General features: G+C 35.6%; 1 protein-coding gene across 1 annotated transcript; it reads right to left on the bottom strand.

Annotated features, from left to right (window-relative positions):
* Positions 1 to 3882: 3882 nt before the first annotated feature.
* Positions 3883 to 14171, bottom strand: LOC123534450 (uncharacterized). The gene is made up of 8 exons (XM_053518877.1): positions 13991 to 14171; positions 12782 to 12874; positions 11225 to 11287; positions 7849 to 7910; positions 7530 to 7596; positions 6551 to 6628; positions 4905 to 5143; positions 3883 to 4018 (listed from the first exon to the last, which is right to left on the bottom strand). The coding sequence occupies exons 1-8, from the start codon at positions 14124 to 14126 to the stop codon at positions 4010 to 4012; spliced, it is 747 nt and encodes a 248-aa protein (XP_053374852.1). The 5' UTR covers positions 14127 to 14171; the 3' UTR covers positions 3883 to 4009.
* Between the last annotated feature and the right edge of the window lie 5697 nt (positions 14172 to 19868).

The raw sequence follows: 19868 nt of genomic DNA, 5'->3' as shown, positions 1-19868 counted from the left end.
AGTTCTTAAGCAATATCCTGATAAGTTTATCATTTTTTTTTTTCATGTATCTCCAAAACATGTTGTTTTAAGAAATGAACGTCATGACGTCTGTACCGTCATTTCTTAGGCATTAATGTTTTGTAGCGTTGTTGTGGTAATTTATTCATCGTCAGTCATTTAGATTCGATTCAGAGACATATTAAAGTAATCGTCGAGAGGAATGAATCGTGTTGTCGTAAAATCTGAACATTTGCTTCCGGTTTTCCGGGCATGCGCATATTCAAATTCTATGACAAAGTCTTCAGCTTTCTTGCGGCAGTTCTGCACGTTTGATAATTCGGCAGTAATGACGTAAAGTCATTCATCCGGATAATTCGGTGTACAGAAATGAAAATCATTGTATGAATTAATGGCAACGCATGAGTAAAGTTATTACAACATAATATTTCTATCTGTCTAAAGTTAACATGTTAACATAGGATATCAAAACATGTCAAGTAATTCCAAATAATGTCTTAAATACAGACTGAAATGTATGAGCCTCTTTAATCATATGCAAATATATATATATAAAAAAAGCACGGACCTACATTTTATTTCACTATATTTTAGGTCATATGTTTGAGTGTGAGAAGCTTCATTAAAATCTACATTTCTGTTCGTTAAATTTGTCCAAAAAATGTGATGTTCCAATAGACTCCCATTATGAAACCTTGTGTGAGGTCCAAATTTTTCAAATCAGTCTCGCAAAACATCGAGCACACGACATGATCTTTTTATTTGCCAAATTTCTAAGTATATTTGAAGATATGAAAAATCAGGGTTTTATCAAATTCTTTAATGATGAAAAAAAAAAGAAAAAAGATTTGAACCTGTAGAAATACCTCAATGCTAAAAAATATTGGTAAAAAGACAGATTTTTTTTTTCGAAAAAGATAGATCATGACATGAAATGATACTTTACAAGATATTGTTGTTATGGTTACCAGTGTCTGCAGCTTAAAAGGGTCATAATATCTTTGTTTATAATGTGGCTCCCACATTTTTGTCATGAAACTAAAGTATATTGATATATTGTGAAAATTGTTTTCTCAAACACTCGTCAAAAGAATATCTATTAAATATCTAATATGTATTTGGATAGCTGTGTTTTCTATTTTTGACATAAAATGAAAAGCATAACGGAAGTTTAACTAACATATCTTTTACTTTAGCAATTGTAACAATTTTTTCTCAGTGGTCGCCATTAATCTGAATCAAATTCGATTAATTTGAACAATGTGAATTTTATCTCCGATAACGAAGGTAAATCTAACACTTGACCACACAAACATTCTTTCGAAATTATGGTTCAGTTTATGTACGTAGGTGCTTAGCAATTTATTGTTGTTACAAGTAAAAGTCGGTAACTTTATAAAGCGAAGGTAGCCGACTTTCGGTTGTCCTGTACATCTGTGGGTTCGAAGCCTCAACTTTGGTGTTAAATATTTCAAATGAGGAAGCCATCCATGCCAGCAATTCTATCAAGGTTCCCATCCGAGCTTGAATTAATGCATGTAGGGTGTTCCTCAACCATGAAAAACATGGGACACAGACTTATTCTTTGACGAAGTCAAGGGCCACAACTCTCGTCTTGCAAAGTCAAATAAAAACTCAGATGCAGAAATTCACATGCTGGATAATATTCCTACATCTTGACTAAATGAAATATTTTAAGATATATGTAAACACAAACTTGTGCTTTTTCCACTTAGTCAATGAGCATAACTCCAGTCTGAGTAAAATCCCAAACAGAACACCAGGTGCGCAACCTCACATGCTATGTAACAATTCCTAATGTTTTATGACTAAGTCAAATACTTCTTTGAAATGCATGCGACACAATTTTGTATCCCTTTTATGCATATTTCTGATAAGGGCCATAACTCTGGTTTGACTGAAAGAAATCCGGAACCAAATCCAGGTGCACAACTTCACGTCTGAATAATATTCCTATTATGTTCAAATACATCGAGTTATTTGCGACAATGTTTATGCTTATTCAGCATACAATTATTTTTGTCAAGTGCCTGAAGGTTTAGGAGTATATCATCAAAACACAGAAATATTTGATAAACGAACAACATCTTTACCAATATTTTACCGGACCATTACATGTTCTGCCGTACTGTCCCGTACGACTGATTCTTAAAATATTCTGTTAAAGTCCCCCTTTGAAAACGAATGCCATTTGTAAAGAAATAAAAATAAACAATTGCTGAAAACTGTGTTCACCTAGTTATGTGAAATTTCAAAACTCGTACACTATTGCAAATGCATCAAAACGAACATATGTAACAGTTTTCTGAAAATGGTGAGTTTTTAAAGGTGTTTAACTGTCCGGAAGTGGGCGTGGGGCCCCTTTAGGTAGTCTTTTTCCGGAATTCAATGTTTATATCGGTAAACAGACACTTGTTTCGTAGAGTAATATACATGTTTTACATGCTGTTCAATTTTCATGTGAAACCAGTCTTTCTTTCTATGATTTGGTGTTTGATATTTTTTCCTCAAAACGCAAGGCTAAGCGTTAAATGGTTTGGCCAAGCGATATCTCTAGTAAAGCCCCAGGTGCTTAACTTCACATTCTGAATAATATTCCTGTAATGTTTCATACTACTGGGTCAAATACGTTTTCAGATACATGCGAAACTTAGGCCTTTTTTTTTTTTTTTTACTAAGTCAAGGGCCATAACTCTGGTCTGGCTGTATGAGATCCAAGGTAAAACCCCAGGTGCACAACTTCCCGTGAATAACAATCCTGTGGTGTTTGATTACTCTGGGTCAAATACTTTGAGATATGAACGACACAATTTCGGACAGACGGATGGGACGGACAAGGGGGAACTCTTAAGTGCCCTCTTAAAAGATTTGGGGGACAAACTATCGGGAAAGTCCCGACAACACACATGTCAACTGCAGTCTAAATGGTGTATACCAAGTTTCGATGAATTGGGCTGGAAATTGTATGGAGTCGAGTACAAAAGGTTTAAATTAAGTTGTAATATTAAAAAGTTCCAAAATAGTATAGTCCCGACAGTCTCAATGGAACTGAATGAAAACTTTAGCAATAGAATACATGACGAACTGCCTCAGATTGTTACACCGGGGGCTTAAAAATTGATAATCGAATTTCATGTTTCAACAAGTATCAATTTAATGTAAAAATTGATACAAGAGCTGTCCTTAATACAAACCCGCTCGACTGCTCGTCAACTTGTAATTTGAAGGACCATAACTTGTCACGACTTATGATCTGAATTATTTTATTACAACTAGAAATTAAAATTTTATTGTGGCAGTGAATCTTGCATACAAAAAATCAACCACATTTTCTAAGTAAAATGTTCAACTAAGAGATCTGACTTAGGTATGTATGTGCCTTTTATGAGAAGGAAATCTTCAGTGTTATCGAGACACAACTCGATAGTTGTTCTCAAAACTTAACCGATTTTTCCGAGTGAAAAAAGTGCCATAATTTGTATTAAATTTAACCAAGAATTTCCTAACTATTTTAGCAGGCTTTATGACGGATTATTATGGGAAGTTTTGCGTGTAACCAAATCGAAAACTGGTCATAATTCGGATTTAATTCAACCAAGGTTATCAACTTCGTTGTGCGGGTAGGTTGTTATGAAAACTGCACGCAAAACTTTTACCAAGATGTAACGCCGACGGGTATGTTGGGTCACAAGTTGGTGAGTAGAATAGCTCTCGCAATTCTTCCAATAGTCGAGCTATGAATTTGTGATATCCATACATGAATCGATATCAAAATGAATAATGGCAGGTCCGTAACTTGAAATCAAGGGACCACATTTATAATCAGGAGAGAATGTGAAAAAAGACGAGACAAAATTATCTTCTAACTTTTTAATCTAGATTTTATAACAGACAACTATTCCACAGTAATAAACAAATTATATTGACTAACAAAAGGCACTAACAACATTTCAGACTATTAATCCATCCATCGTCGCTCCTTGTTCCTTTATCCACGCTGTGGAAAGAAAAAAACATTATAGTGTCAATGTTTCAAATATCCCTTACGATACTGATATAGAATCAGAATATATTCGCTCAAAAAGGGGTTAACTCAAGAAAACAAAATTGGGCGTACATTGAACTGATGCAAGCTTCAATAATAACTTTATAATGAGGTTATATTTTTCGATAGAAAAAAAAACCCACACTATTTGTAACAATATCCATAAAGCTTGATGCAAATATGCCGTAAAAGTATTTTTCTTACGATTAGTAAAACAAAAACGACGAACACGCCTTTAACCAAAATTTCATATACGACAACAGAACCAGTTAAATATTACGTAAGCATATCTAGATATTACTTATTTTAAAAAAAGTGCGAACAATTTCTGTGTTAACTTATTAAAAACGTACTGCTGTTCTGTTAGGTCTCGATATTTTTGGTAATAATTAAGAATAAATTGGTCGCAATTTAAATGGAATCTCAGTAACAGTAAATGTAAACCAAACAAACATACAATCATATGATCAGTTTCAAATTTCTAACGAAATAAAGACGGCAATGTTTCTTTTTGCAAATATCACGATATCAAAGATTCAGAATTAGCATCGTTTTTGACGCAACGTTGCGTCACTTAGACTAAAACTTAATATTCAAACTGCCCTATCAATGTAATGATGTATGTACGCGCATTGATAAACTGTCTAGATCTGTAGAAAGTACTGTCAAATTGAGGACATAGATGTTGAACTACAGACATTTATATGTTCCATGTATTTAAGATAATGGTTTCAGGCCAAAGTTTAAAAAGCATTGATCAAAATTGGCTATTGGAATGTTATGAAGTGTGGCAACTCTACATCTATGTAATGGCATTATTATTATTAATGAAACGTACCCTTTCCACGAGGTATGGATAAACCTTACGTAGAACGTTTTCTACTGAATCCTCGTCGCTTTCCATTTCTTTGCCCAATCTCGCTTCCCAATCTTCCAGGGATTTTTCCGCGTCATCAAAAACCCGCTCACACATCTCAAATAGATAGTCGGCCTCTTCAAAGAAGACATTGTCCGGCTTGTTTCCTGGTTTGTTTCCTGACCCTGGCTTGTTTCCTGGCTTGTTTTCTGGCTTGTTTCCTGTTTCAAAAACAATATGACCATTACGAAAACATGGTAAGCACAAATCGCAACTGAATGGTAATCATATTGCTTTCAACATGAAATGAGTTGACATATCGGTTGGCAAAAACTCGTCCAGTTACAACTTCAGTACAAAAATCCACAGAAAGTGTTTATGCCGTGTGTCATGGTACGAACTCGTCACATTAATGAAGTATATGTACGAGGCTGCTGCTTTCCTCTGTTGGATACGGCATTCGCCTTGTAACCTAGGGGTCCTGGGTTCGAGCTCCGGACAGATAGCATATTGCACACTTTGACAATTGAAACGAGAACGATGCCACTGTATGAAACATGCCACTGAAAATTCGTGATAAAATAAAATTAAGTCAAAAAAGGCCAACTGCAACAAAACAATACTTCATACTGATAATGAGGCCCAAGTTCCATTTGAATTGGATGGACAAAAGGTACGGATGTATTTGTCCAAAACGGGGCATCACTCAAAAGATTGAGTCTCGACAATATGCACATGTCCACTTTATGTTGACAATGTATAGCACATTTTGTTTAAGTTTGATGGAAACCGTAGATATCGAGTACAGTTGACACAGTGAATGTTCAATACGGCTTAACCCAAAAGGGACATGTCAAAATAACCAGGCATGAAAATCCCGACTATGATTATGTATACCAAGTTTCATTTAAACTGGACTGAAAATGTAAGGTGACACGACCTCAGATGTAGATGCAGTTAAAATATGGGCAAGTCAAAAAGAGAAAATCGGATGTGAAAGTCTCGATGACATGCGCATGTCCACTTCATGCTGACATGCTGAAGACGAATACCAAGCTTTATTTGAATTCGGTGGAAACTAAGGAGTTGAATACATAAGGTACAAATGTAGTTGTAATACGGCTTAGTTCAATTTTAAAAAGGGCCAGATTTCAAAAAAGTAATTGGACATGTATGTTCTGGAAACATGCATATGTCCAATTCATGATATATAAGAAGTTTCATTTAAATTGGATGAAAAATGTGGGAGGAATTGAATACGTCAGGTGCAAACGTAGTTACAATATGGCAACCTCCACCCCCCACCTCAAAAGGGCCATAACTCGGACATGGAAGACCTGAAAATATGCGCATGTCAAATTCATGCTAATGGTTTATACCAAGTTTCATTTGAACTGGTTGAAAACTGTAAGAGGAGTTGAGTAGACAATACTGACGAACAGACTAACGGATAGTCCAAGCACTATGCCTCGGGTCTTCGACACCGGGGGCATGAAAATAAAAAGGTATTCTTACGAACTTTTTTGGTTTACAAAAGTTTGATCTTAAAATCATTTCAGATTGCTGTCTTTACACGAAGACGTCCCAGATAATTGTTGCATCTATTTGTAATGTTCTGAAAAACTTACCCTTTATCGGTGATTTGTAAGGGCCGCGAAGATTTCTCAAAGCTTCTAACTTTTCCCGTTCAGCCTGTAGATTCACACCTTGAAATAGAATTAGATACATAAATATCACCTAGTTCTTTCCATATCTAATTGTATAAAAGTTCTCTGCTGAATCAGTTGTTCATAAGGTCAAGGTTGAATTGTTTTACTTGGAATTAAACTTCCAGAGGACTGCTAGCCCAACTTATTGATGGTTTTATTACTTTCAAAAGACCAGGCATAAAAAGGTAGAACTTTAGCGTTTTTGTTGTCATGACAACAAAGTCTGCATTGAAAGAAATTCTTTCGTCAAGTTGTACCATCCAAGGACACTTTCCTGTGAAATCCGGATATGGTTTCTTTAATCTCATTTGAGCTAAACAGCGATGCAGAAACGTGTTGAGCAGACATGAAACTTGCCCTTTAAACTTCAATCTTTAGCTATAATTAAAAAACAGTCTAGAGTTGTACGTGTTGTCTCACTGATACCACAATATTATCGTCCAAACCATTTCCACAATATTATCGTCAAAACCATTTAATAACTCCATGTAGAAATTTGAAAGATAAGACAACTAGAATGTGTCTGTAGGACACAGGATGTGCCCCCACTGGTACATTTGTCACAAATAAGAGGCAATAATTCAAATGTTTGCAGTCTTAATGGGGTATAGCCTCAACAAACATTTTATGAAAAGGATTCATTATTCTAGGCACAAAAATGCTTCACAGACCAAAAGATAAAAGAGGCAGGAAAGCGATTTAAACAGTTCTATATCCCACTTCGAGTACGTATTCAATACAGACAACAGAAGGTTGCATTCTCTTGTTGAGAAAAAAAAACAAACAAAAAATTTCGTTTCTAAGATAATTTGCCGACAGAATTTAGAATAAAACATCTTAATTAAGTGCTCAAAAGTCTAAAGTCTAAATGAAAGTAGCAGCTTTAAAATCAACTTACACTGCAAAAGATGATACACTTTTCTAGTATATTCCTCTGCCTTTTCTCTAGTTTCATCATCCGCCTTCTTTGTAAAATGAAAGTAAATGTCAGACAATAGTACAAAATGTTAACCTACAATATGTAAATTATAACAATATGTAAATATGTTATAAATATGTAAAGACGATACAGTATCAAATCAATCATTAGGAAGAGAGATAACTATATACAGTATGAAATTAATCATTAGGAAGAGAGATAACTATATACAGTATTATGTGCTAGTTGTCTCCCTTGTATACAATTGCGGAACAGTAGGGGAGAAATCTAGACTTACGGCATAAAGCTTGGCTATGTGGAAAACATGAGGGCAGGCTTCTGCAAGAATTCCTTCCGAAGCTGAAAAGATAAAATACACGTATACGTCCATATCTTGAAATGTTGACATCAAAATGGTGAACAACATTTCAGATTTATCCGTGATTTGATCAAATGCCTTAATTTTGGTAGTACACGTATGTATATTTTTATTTGCTAGATTTGAAGTATCACCGACACAATTCAGAAGATATGGAAGACCACACGTGCCTTTCCTAACATTATTTCAGTCACAAGCTCGCATTTTGGCAGACATGGAAACAATAATCGAGTCAGCTGCACGACTTTCCCAAATAACTCCCACATAGATGAGCGTTCAAACTAGCGGCCTTATCCACTCGGCCACAAAGCCAACCGTGAATTATACTAGATGCTTTTGTAAAAAAAGCACATGTCTCACCCAATGCATAGTCGTATAGGCAAGAAGTCAATAAGGGACAGAAGCGAAAGTCAAAGAGACACTGATGGTTGGCTGCAACAGGGATCATTTACTTGGCATGTCCAATCATTCCACTAAGTTTCAACATGCTAGGCCTAGTGGTTCTCAAGTTATGAATTTTAAACGGTTCAGGCCCCCACGACCTTGACTTTTGAGTGATCCCAATTTCAGTAGGGGTCATCTACTCTGCATGTCTAATCATCCTATAAAATTTAAACATTCTGCGTCAAGTGGTTCTCAAGTTATTGATTGGAAAGAGTTTTCTATGTTCAGCCCGCTGCCACCCTGACCTTTGATGGCGTCAATAAGGGTCATCTATTTTAAGTCCTATCATCCTACAAAGTTTGAAGGTTCTGGGTCAAATGATTCTGAAGTTATTGACCGGAAATGGGTTTCCATGTTCTGTCCACTGCGGCCTTGACCTTTAAAATTGAGTGACACCAAAATCAATAGGGGTCATTTACTCTGCATGTCCAATCATCCTATGAAGTTTCAACATTCTGGGTCTAGTTCTCAAGTTACTGCTTGGAATGGTTTTCCATGTCCAGACCCCCGTGACCTTGACCTTTGAGAAAATGACCTCAAAAACAATAGGATCTTCTACTCCAAAAGCCCTGCCATCCTATGAAGTTTGAAGGTTCTAGGTAAAATGGTTCTTCAGTTATTGATCGGAAATAAAGTGTGTGTGTGTGTGTGGGGGGGGGGGGGGGGGGGGGGGGGGGGGGGGGGGGGGGAGGAGGAAGACTGTATTTATAAGGTTGCACTTCAGTTAAAATAACGGCTGATTTTGACCGAAAACAACGAAGCTTAGCTAGATAGGCGAGGTGAAAGGAAGGACAGTCGACTTCCAAAATTAGAACGTTTTACAAAAATAAAGTTATCAAATTTTATTTCTTTTCAGACAAAAAGAATATATATAAGACAAAAAAGTGTACCTGTATAATGGCAACGTGTGACCATGATGGTAATCAAGTGTTCAAAGTTTCAAAACCATATATATCTAATAGTTTAGACAAAATATGTAATGGCATCCGAAACATAATTCCTATGTCAAAAAGGGCCATAAATGAGCTAAAGTCCTTGTCCTAGTTATGTAGTCTTGCCTACATTATGTAGACTATATGGATTGGTACGAAGAATTTGATTTCGAAGTCCATAAAGGGCCATAATTCAGCCAAAATACTCGAAAGAGTTATGTTCTCTTGCCTACAGATGGAGATTGTAATGATTAAGGTTTCGATGGAGGCCTTGAGAAACAAATATCAAACAACACCAAATCATAGAAAGAAAGAGTTGTTTGACATGAAAATTGAACAGCATGTAAAACATGTATATTACTTTACGAAACAAGTGTCAGTATACTGATATAAACATTGAATTCCGGAAAAGGGCTGCCAAAAGGGGCTCCACTTCCGGACAGTTAAACGCCTTTAAAAACTCACCATTTTCAAAGAACTGTTACACATGTTTGTTTTGATGCATTTGCAATAGCGTGCGAGTGGTGAAATTTCACGTAACAAGGTGGAACACAGTTTTCAGCAATTGTTTATCTTTTTTTCTTTACAAATGGCATTCATTTTCAAAGGGAGACAACTTTTCTCAAAGATTACTTAAAATAATCGGAAAAAAGTTGTTTCCCTTTGAAAATGAATGCCATTTGTACTTAAAATAATCGAAAACAGTTGCCTCCCTTTGAAATGAATGCCATTTGTAAAGAAATAAAGATAAACAATTGCTGAAAACTGTGTTCCACCTTGTTATGCGAAATTTCACCACTCGCACGCTATTGCAAATGCATCAAAACAAACATGTGTAACAGTTCTTTGAAAATGGTGAGTTTTTAAAGGCGTTTAACTGTCCGGAAGTGGAGCCCCTTTTGGCAGCCCTTTTCCGGAATTCAATGTTTATATCAGTATACTGACACTTGTTTCGTAAAGTAATATACATGTTTTACATGCTGTTCAATTTTCATGTCAAACAACTCTTTCTTTCTATGATTTGGTGTTGTTTGATTTTTGTTTCTCAAGGCCTCCATCGAAACCTTAACAAGTGTTCACTGTTCCAAAAGCACAGGTCAAATACTTTGACAACGTGGACTTCTACGAAAACTAAACCAGTATCAAGTCCAAAGAGGATCATAATTCAGCGAAAATTGTTTACAGAGTATGTACTCTTGCCTACAGATAGAGACTCGTATAATAAACAAGTGATAAAAGTTTCAAAGCCATAATTTCAAACAGTTTAGTGAATAGGAACTGGTACGAAACACTTAATCAAGGTGTGACACCGACGCCGACGCCGTGGTGGCTGTGATAAGTCTACTTATTATTCCAATAAAAGAGCTAAAAACGGTTAGTTGAACAGGATTACGCAAATCTTGACTATGAGTTTAACTTTAGTCACAGGCCTAAACCTAAATATACAACGATACGTGTTTTCTTATACATTGTCTAATTTAACCGATCTGGGAAATTTTAGAAGCAAACTCAGTACATTTAAAAACGCCAAATTTTGCAAATTTAATATCTTGCCCTTTCTGAATGATTATTCCAGATTTCATGAATGCCGTCAGGATATTTCATATCAAAATACGCAATAAAAAGAACTAGAATTGTATCCATAGGACAAGGATGCTCATATATACTGTGCCATCCTCTATATTGCAAAAACTATCCAAGGGCCATAACTGCGATAAAAATAGTCACAGAACACATTTTTTTTTCCAAAATTCTTACACTGATACTCAAGTGTTGAAAATTTGAAATGAAAATCGGATTTAGCTTGAGAAATCTGATAACTTAAAGTGTGCGTTTTTAATTGTACTGAGTATATAAAACGACAAAGCAAACTATCGCTGTCAACGTGGCGAGCCACATTCTGTGGAATAAAAACTTACGTTTGTTGCGCATCATCTTCTGCATGAATTTAGCAGTCATACACCTTCCAACCAAGCTCGAAACTAAAATAGAAACATTTAAAATTATAAACGCGTCAAAAAACAAAAGAAATTGAAAGTAACATTTTGGGCGTGAAGGTGATCGATCATAAATAAAATCTATATTTTATTTCAGGCACAGGCTGGCACCAACGAATAACAACCTAGGACGAGACTGGCTCATTTCCTAAGCGTTAAGGTAGTTCTGCACGTTTGGTAATCCAGAAGTGATTGCGTAACGTCGTTTTTCCGGAAAACGTAGAATAAAGACAGGATTCAGCGTACGGAAATGAAAATCATTTTATGAATTAATCGCAACCTGCGAGTTAATTTGTTACAATGGCACTGTTGCCATATTTCTAAAGTCAAAATATGATATTAAAACATATCACATGTTAAACAATTCAAAATAATGACTTAAAATTAGCGCGAAATGTCCGGTTTACTTTAATCATGGTCAAAGATCTCAAAAAGTAGCACACGGGCCTATACATTTTATTTCATCAAATTATAGGCCATGCTTTTACTTACAACTGTAAGAAGTTTCATCAAAATCTACATTGTAGAAAATGTTATGAAAATTATGATTTTCCCATAGACACTTATTACGAAATATTGCGTGAGGTCCCTATTTTTCAAATCAGTGCAGCAAAAAATCAAGCACACGACCCTATCTTTTTTTATTTGCTTAATTTTCTAGGTATATTCTGAAGTTTTGAAAAATCAGAGTTTAATCAAATTCTACATTGTAGAAATAATTTCGATCCAAACGTGCAGAATTACCTTAAACAATACTAATTTTACTGTTCTATTCTGTGTAGTATTGTACAACTGCTGACGAATTTTCGACAAATACGATATCAAAAGTTCTATTTATATGCATCGATAAGAATTCTGTTTGCACAGTGTCATAAAATGTAATTACAAGTCGTTGTGTTTAAACAATATAATTGTACAGCTGATCATGCAAGAAAATTGTACAGTTTTAGAACAGCAGCAAATAGTACGACACTCGGGAAATTCCGTGTGTTTACGTAAACTCATTCGGAAATTCGGCATTCTTCGGACGTTAATGAATTTGAACGGTTAAATGTCTTTTCTTGGCAAGTGCTGTTCATAAGACATCGCACTTGACTATTCGACAGTTTTCCAAGTCGAACAAGGGTCATTTACAACTCAACTAACAAGTCAGATTTTGTACGGAACAATTTGCATGCAAATCTTCAACTTAATAAGTAAAAACGACCATAATTTAAAAGACCTTTCCTAAACTACCAGAAGTAGATTGCAAGTTCTTTTATCAATGACTTGCACAAGGATTTGCGAACCGTCCACCTAAAATGCTTGAAAGTTTATTTTAAAACAAGTACGAAAGGAAATGAGAATGATAATAAGGTTTTAAAACTAACCATGCACTGTTGTATCTTAGTAAATTCGTTTTCCCATCAAAACGAAGGTACAGGAGCAGGTTTAGCTACGGTCCAAAGTTATATAAGCTCATTTTAATGATAAACTTACATTCCATCATAGCGTATGGCCAGTGTTCACTGTCACTGTCATCTGGGAATCTTGGACCTGAAGGCATACTGGTAGGAAAAGGCATTTCGGGACCTGAAAAGAAATATACGAGAATAAATGTACATATTTAAAGTTAGAGTAAATAAAATATATATTCCAATTTAGATATATTTCACCTTAACTGCTTAAGTTGCTGGCATTTTCATTTATCAAAGGTGGTCATTCCGAAGCCTGACAGCCGGTAGATTTCCAGGTCCGCATAACTAAGTGGCAGATAATAAAGTTCTGTATTGGGTTTGTTTTATTTTGTTGGGTTTAACGTCGTACCGGCACAGTTATAGGTCATATGGCGACTTTCCAGCTTTGATGGTGGAGGAAGACCTCAGGTGCCCTTCCGTGCATTACGTCATCAAGAGCAGGCACCTGGGTAGAACCACCGAACTTCCGTAAGCCAGCTGGATGGCTTCCTCAGGTATTGTGTTTGACCAGTATAATAAATCACGAGGGAGGGGAGGAGGTGGGGGAAAAGGGGAAAGGGGGAAAGGGGGCGATAAACGCGAATTTGGGACACTGAGTACTTGCAGCATGACAAAACCGGTTGTTCAAAACAGAACATATCCCGTGAAAGCCTGTTTGGTCTAAAACAATTTGGCATGTCGTTAATAAAACAGGAAATAATAAACATATATTCAACAGAGCTGAGGTATCAAAACAAACTCTCAAATTATGCCTACATGTTATATTTAATTTGAATGAACAATTTTGTACTGAAATTCAATTTATATTGGCTCGTGGCAATGACCAGAGGTGAGAAATTCTGTAATTGTCAGAATTAAGTGAAAGTCACGACCACGTGGACAAGGACTGGTGGCTTTTGGCCACGTGGCGACTTCCTGCAGATTTAAATAGCGGAAAAATTTGCAATGTATCTCTTCGACTATATTTGAGGCACGGGCGGGAACCACGCGATCTTTTGCAAGGCAGCAATGTAGCCTTTACTTTAAGAATTTGTATGGTATACACGAAATATGCAGTACATAAGTGCACGTGTCATTGCAAAATGAACGTATAATTATGTATCGATACAACCTTTATCATTATGTGATATGCCATTCCTTATAGACTGAAGCATTTACTTTCAATCAACCTACGCATGAAAAACAAAATCCTTCAACTTCAACAAAAATATTACAGAATATATTTTCTTACCTTCATTTTCTTCTGTACTTGACTCTGCAGGCATGGGCAGGGTCGGTTTTGCAGTCCTTTGTCGGAAAGCAAACAATCTGCTTTCTGCTACACATACCAACGTGGCACACACTAGGACGAAGATTCTAAACTGCATTGTCGTCTGCTACAGTGTCGTCTGCCTCAGAAGAGTGGCGTGGTGCATCAAATGCGCCAGTATTTATAGCCGGTTTATCTTGATGAGGCCCGTACACAAGTCACGTGTTTTCATTTTGTCTGCCTTATTACTACCAAATTAGTGTCTCTTTTCAGTTGATAATAGCTATTGAAACCGTGTTATGGATTTTTTACGACAATTTTACAGGAACTTTTTATATAAGGGTTAAAACGAATTGTCTTTTCTGTTGCTATGTCTGATCATGTATATCATCTATAATTTGGTACAGAGCTTCAGAGTTTGAAAATCATAATTACAATTGTTGTTTTAAATATGTAAACTGTGATAATATTTAAATTTATCTTTATATCTAATTGAATGTAGTCCCCTATGTAGTGATTTATTAGAATGTAGTCCCCTATCCAGTGATCTATCTGAATAGTTAGTCCTCATATAAATCGCTGGTCCATAGTTTGTACTATTAACCCGTCTATAGTTCAACACAGGTTTGCGATTGATAAGCTATTATCTTAAACGTTTTGGTGCATATTGTGAAGATAACATTGCTTCAGCTTTCGTAACTTTTAACTGAAATCTTAATTCTTTCTATCGTAAAAAACTACACAACAGTGAATGAAAAAATACACTCTTAATTTAAATTCATTGCACGGGCCTCTTCTAAAATGTCACAGGTTTTGACGCACGAAGTTCTCGTGAGAATCGAGTAACGACATGTTACATGTAATAGAAAGTGATGTCTGTGTACATGTACGCCAGTGTTTTGAAATAATACATGTATGAAAAGCGTCGTTTGAACATATTTTATAGAGAATGTTACATACACTAAAACGGTTTTATCTTTATTTATTATATTCAAAGTAGCTCGTTCACAGAATGTAAATGAATTACAAATGGATCCATAGCATTGAATGTGCAAGTATTTTTGGTACCAGTTTTCACTTCTCCTATTTAGGGGACGCATACTTTGAAATTAGAAAAAAGTGTGTGGGGTATGATAAAATTTACCTGCAAAAAAGTACAAGGTTTTGGTACATGAAATGGATACTGTTTCAACTGTTATAAGTACATAAAGGATTGCTCACTAAAATAAAAATGAGAAAACTGAAACAAGAAAGTTATTGTTGAATTAGATAAGACTTATTGTGTACATTCAGTCAACAATTAAGACTTTTTGGTGCGAAAATAATAGTGCTTCACCTTGTCCAAACATTTATCAATGTCCTACAGATTCTAGTTTAAAGAAAGAATGTGAAATATGGTCACTGTCTTGCTTTTCATTTCGCATATGTAAGCTAAAACACATTATTTAGTTTGTTTACAAAGTAGTGCATAAGAAAAGATACGGTGGTCAAGGAATGCCACATTCCAAAACTAAAAGAGTATATTCCCCTTAATACATTAAACATTTATCGTTACAGAAGTCTAGTGGCTTACAATAAGGGCCTAGAAATGTTGCCATTATTAATTTTTAACTTGGTATTCATGAACTACAATGCACTTAAATATCAAAACACATTCAACAAACTTTTGAAAATGTATTGTCTTAAAAATCAACAAAAGTAACATTCTAATCTTTTTCACAAAAGTTACTAATACACAGCAGGCATGTCAATGATCAAAACTGGACGAATATACAGTTATCCTCACTTTAATGTCATTTATAATTTGTGCTTGAATTCTCCACCATAGTTTTCATAACTCTGTTTGCACGAGTTGCACGAGAATGCTGTCATTCACGTAAAAAATGGGGTCAAATAAGTTGTAAATGCAGTATCATCTAAACGTAATTAATGGATTATGCAGTTCAAGATAAACTTTATCTCATAACGTAACGAACATGTATAATGTTGTAACAACAACTTTACTTACACTGATTTAAGTAGCAGTCGGTTTACAAGTGACTTTATTGATTCATTTTGTGTTTTGTTATTGTTGTCAAAAAGTATAACGGAAGTGCCTCACAACTGAAGCGGAAACCAGTTTGATGCGCAAAGTAGTCCAATGTAAGTAATATTTTTTGACAAATGTCCACAGAAATTAATAATTTTCTAATATTAAAGACGAATATCTGAATAGGATTCATTATTTGATAAGAAATTATAATCATCGACATGTTTTTTTTAAAAATCGTACACGTGCTGACACCTAAGTTGTCTCCCGTTGTTTATTAGAGTTACCTTTCGTCCGGCGCAGTAATACATTTGCAGTGAATCGCCGAGAAGTCGTGGGAAAATTAAAAACCATGTAAATAAACTAAAATTAACCACCTTTTCAAGATGAATTTCAAGTGATCGCCATTATGCATTTAACCCACCTGACCTGTGTAGCATCTTAGATATCTGTTCTAAGGTATTCATTGTGTAGAATATCATGTTATGCCCTTGCAATGCTAATCCCACTCTGATTGTTTTTGTTTACATTTTTATCAATGAGAAATATGGCGTCCATCCCGAGCTGAAATGACGTGGGGTTAAATTTTTACATATTTAAGCAAACCTGGTGTGTAAGAAAGAAAATCTCATCCCTTCAACATTATTTGGAACACTGTTATTGTAAAAAACCTGTTTTTTCCTTGTACAAAAGCTTAATATTTTGTGTTGAATGTACTTTCACAAAGACCTCTGTTACATTCATAGTACCACATCCTTATCCACAAAATACTGAATATTACAGGTGTCCATCAGTATTATATCAGTTTAGGAATATGTTTTTTATTTTCCCACCATTGATTTCTTGAATATGCACCCCTTCGGCATTTCTGTATGAACTGTGAATGTAGCAATATATGCGTCCCCTTAAGTATAAATTCAGCTTACCCGCCTTCGTAATTTTTTCACTATTTTTTACTTAACTTTCTGCTATGTGGGTTTGAGGATAGCTCGTACCGCCATTTGTGGAAGTCACCCAGCTGTCATGCGAAAGGCCAGTGGTTCTATCCTGGGCCTGAATTACGATTTTTTTGCTTCCCGATACTTCATTTACCGTTAAGGGCTCGAACCCACAGAGGTGAAAGGTAAGTGAAAATAATGCAACTTACCTTTTTTGAACAGTGTACAGTTTATTTGGGCTCATGCGGCCAAGTTGTAAGTTGAAGTCGCAGACTTCAAATCATTTGCTCTCTACTGTTGCTGGTTCGGGCATTGCTTGGGTGGTAATGTGAGGAACCCAAAAAGCTGACATGCTGATATATCAGTTGTTCTACTCCTGTTTATAATAAATAACATTATCCACACATGAACATTTCAATTTTAACAATATGGATTTCCTTGTCATAGCGTGTTTGATAAATAATTTAAGTCAAAAGAAAATGTTTTTTTTTTGTTGTTGTTTATTTTTCGACGGACAAAACGTATTTATAGCAACACTGTCATTTTATTGAAAGGAACGCTAGTGTAACGGATGTCTATGTGTAATAGTTTGATCAAGTGTTATATTTCTTACTAGTCTTATAACAGACATGCTGCATTATCATTGTCATAGTGAATGTTTACATCAAGTTAATTGAATTTCAATCCGTCTATGAAGAGGTTACGAGCCAATACGAAAATGCCCCACAGTCTTTGACCTCCAAGTGCGCCTATCACCTTTGAGCTAGGGGTGGGGGCTTTCTAGCTGCTAATTCTCTTACTATGTATAGAACGTTTTTGCTAAGTTATTGGAATATCCGTACCTTCATAGAAATCAATATACGAAAGGAAGAAAATATATGTAATAAAAAGTCAATGAACGGCTGGTGAGTGACTTCTACGCATAATGGCATAACTAATTTTATGATGGCCCACGGGTTAAAGTCCGTGGGCATTTTAGGCGCTATAAGTGTCATTTTGGCATGCCATACATCGTCTTCTGGTAATGGACAAAAATCTTCAGAACAGGTGGGAGAGGATTTCTAGTGAGCTTGTTGTTGTTTTACAAAATTTACACTGCTCATGGTCATATCATAGAGAAAATTCGAACTGTTTTTCAAAAATATTTTTTTTTTTCACAAAAATGACTAAGTTAATAGAAATATCTATTATGCAGCGCAGTACACGTGTTTCAAAATACAATAATCTATATAGAAAGCACAGTCTGTTTATATGACAGCCCAAGCTCTTCTAAATGTGCGATGGCCGTGCCCTTATTATTGAATCTGAACAGAACTAACCAGCAGCAGTGTTTTTATTCCCCGGGTGCCGAAGACCCGTGAGGCATACGGTATCCGTCGTCCGTCTGTCCTTCATCGTGAATAACTATCGTTTTCAGCTCTTTCTAAAATTCTCTTTCAAATTAAATAAAGCTTGATATAAATCATCAACATCAAAATGTACATGCGTCTTTTCTCCAGACAACACCGGAACACGTACCATAGTTAAAATTAATACCAAGTCTCATAGTCATGACCACACAAGGAAGAACTGGTTTATGTGCCAGACTTTTTCTCACGTACGTTCTTGTTTTGTATGTTAACTTGCTGAATTATTCGTTAAAATTATTGCTATTTAAAATTGGTTCTATCCAGTGTTTTGAGAAAACCCCTCGAAATTGATCAAAATGCGTGTGTCGTGTACATTTCCATTTACGCCGAAAAGGTCTAATAACTTTTTATCCTGAACTTTCTTATTGTATTACTAAAGTTTTTTAACTGTGCCATATGCAGTGTATAAAATGTTTCGATTAATTGCCGTTTCAGCAAATTTAGCTTGTCACTAGCAAAAGATGTACTCAAACAAACAAAAATCATTACCTCAAAGATATTTTGGTATTTTAGACTGCTTTATTATCTGGAAATTTATTTATATTGGTACAGTAGCGAAAACTTTCATAAGATTCTTAGTGATCGGTATAGCGCATTTAGATGATTTTTTGGTTGGCCGCTTACCGCGTTAGACAGGATCACACCATATAAAGGTTCATTTTTAGGGAATTTAAACGATCGGGCCTAAAGATCGCTGTAAGTGCGGGTGACCACTAATGCAGGTTAGATTACTTCCCTAAAGATGACGGTTCTTTGCAGGGTCACGCTGTGTACAGGTGACCACTAATGCAGGTTAGACTTTATTACTTCTTCAAAATAAATTGGTATATATATTATGATTTACAACAGTGTGTACATTCTAAAGCTCCAAACAGAACATCCATGTATGGAGATGTAATCGCTCCTTCAGTTATAATATTTAATTGTCATCATACAAAGAAATAACGAAATCACCCGTCTATCAACACTGCTTTACTATGTAACTGACATTTAAAAAGTAAAAACCACGTTTAAAATTTGACATGGTGAACAACTGCAAGGCTTATCCTTGCAATGCTTCATTTCCAGCAACTTTAATTAAGTCCAGTGACAAGGTAAATTATAGGTCGGCCACGTTTTTGAGCCGTGACTAATTTATGCAGGGCTGTTGATTCGCCGAAAAAAGGGTAGGAACATAAATGTAATACATAGTAAAGCAGTATAAATATAATCTGGAAAGTAGATCCGTCGCAAGCACCGAGAATAATGTAAACAGTGAAAATTCAGACTCGGTTTGATTGAGTCTGTTCATGAGCAGTAATGGAAAATGCAACTGCCAACGCCCCTAGCACCGGCTTAAGCAGTATTCAATCTTCAAAGAGATGAAATCAATGATTCCGAAAGACCGGAAAATATAACAACACTGAGATGAAGTCGGGGCGACTTTTTACGGCCGCCACACAGCACTTAAAGCAGCATGCCTCCAGATCGTTCGACAACAAAAA

Source organism: Mercenaria mercenaria, chromosome 12 (genome assembly GCF_021730395.1).
Source record: "Mercenaria mercenaria strain notata chromosome 12, MADL_Memer_1, whole genome shotgun sequence".
Taxonomy (NCBI): Eukaryota; Metazoa; Mollusca; class Bivalvia; order Venerida; family Veneridae; genus Mercenaria; species Mercenaria mercenaria.
Note: the sequence above shows the minus strand (reverse complement) of the source record. Positions and strands in the feature narration are given on the sequence as shown.

Coding starts and splice junctions, on each gene's coding strand:
- LOC123534450 (XM_053518877.1), bottom strand. CDS start 14,126: ATGCAGTTTAGAATCTTCGTCCTAGTGTGTGCCACGTTGGTATGTGTA. Junction 7,911..11,224: donor GAAGATGATGCGCAACAAAC/GTAAGTTTTTAT, acceptor TTATCTTTTCAG/CTTCGGAAGGAATTCTTGCA. Junction 5,144..6,550: donor TTACAAATCACCGATAAAGG/GTAAGTTTTTCA, acceptor TTTTTGAAACAG/GAAACAAGCCAGAAAACAAG.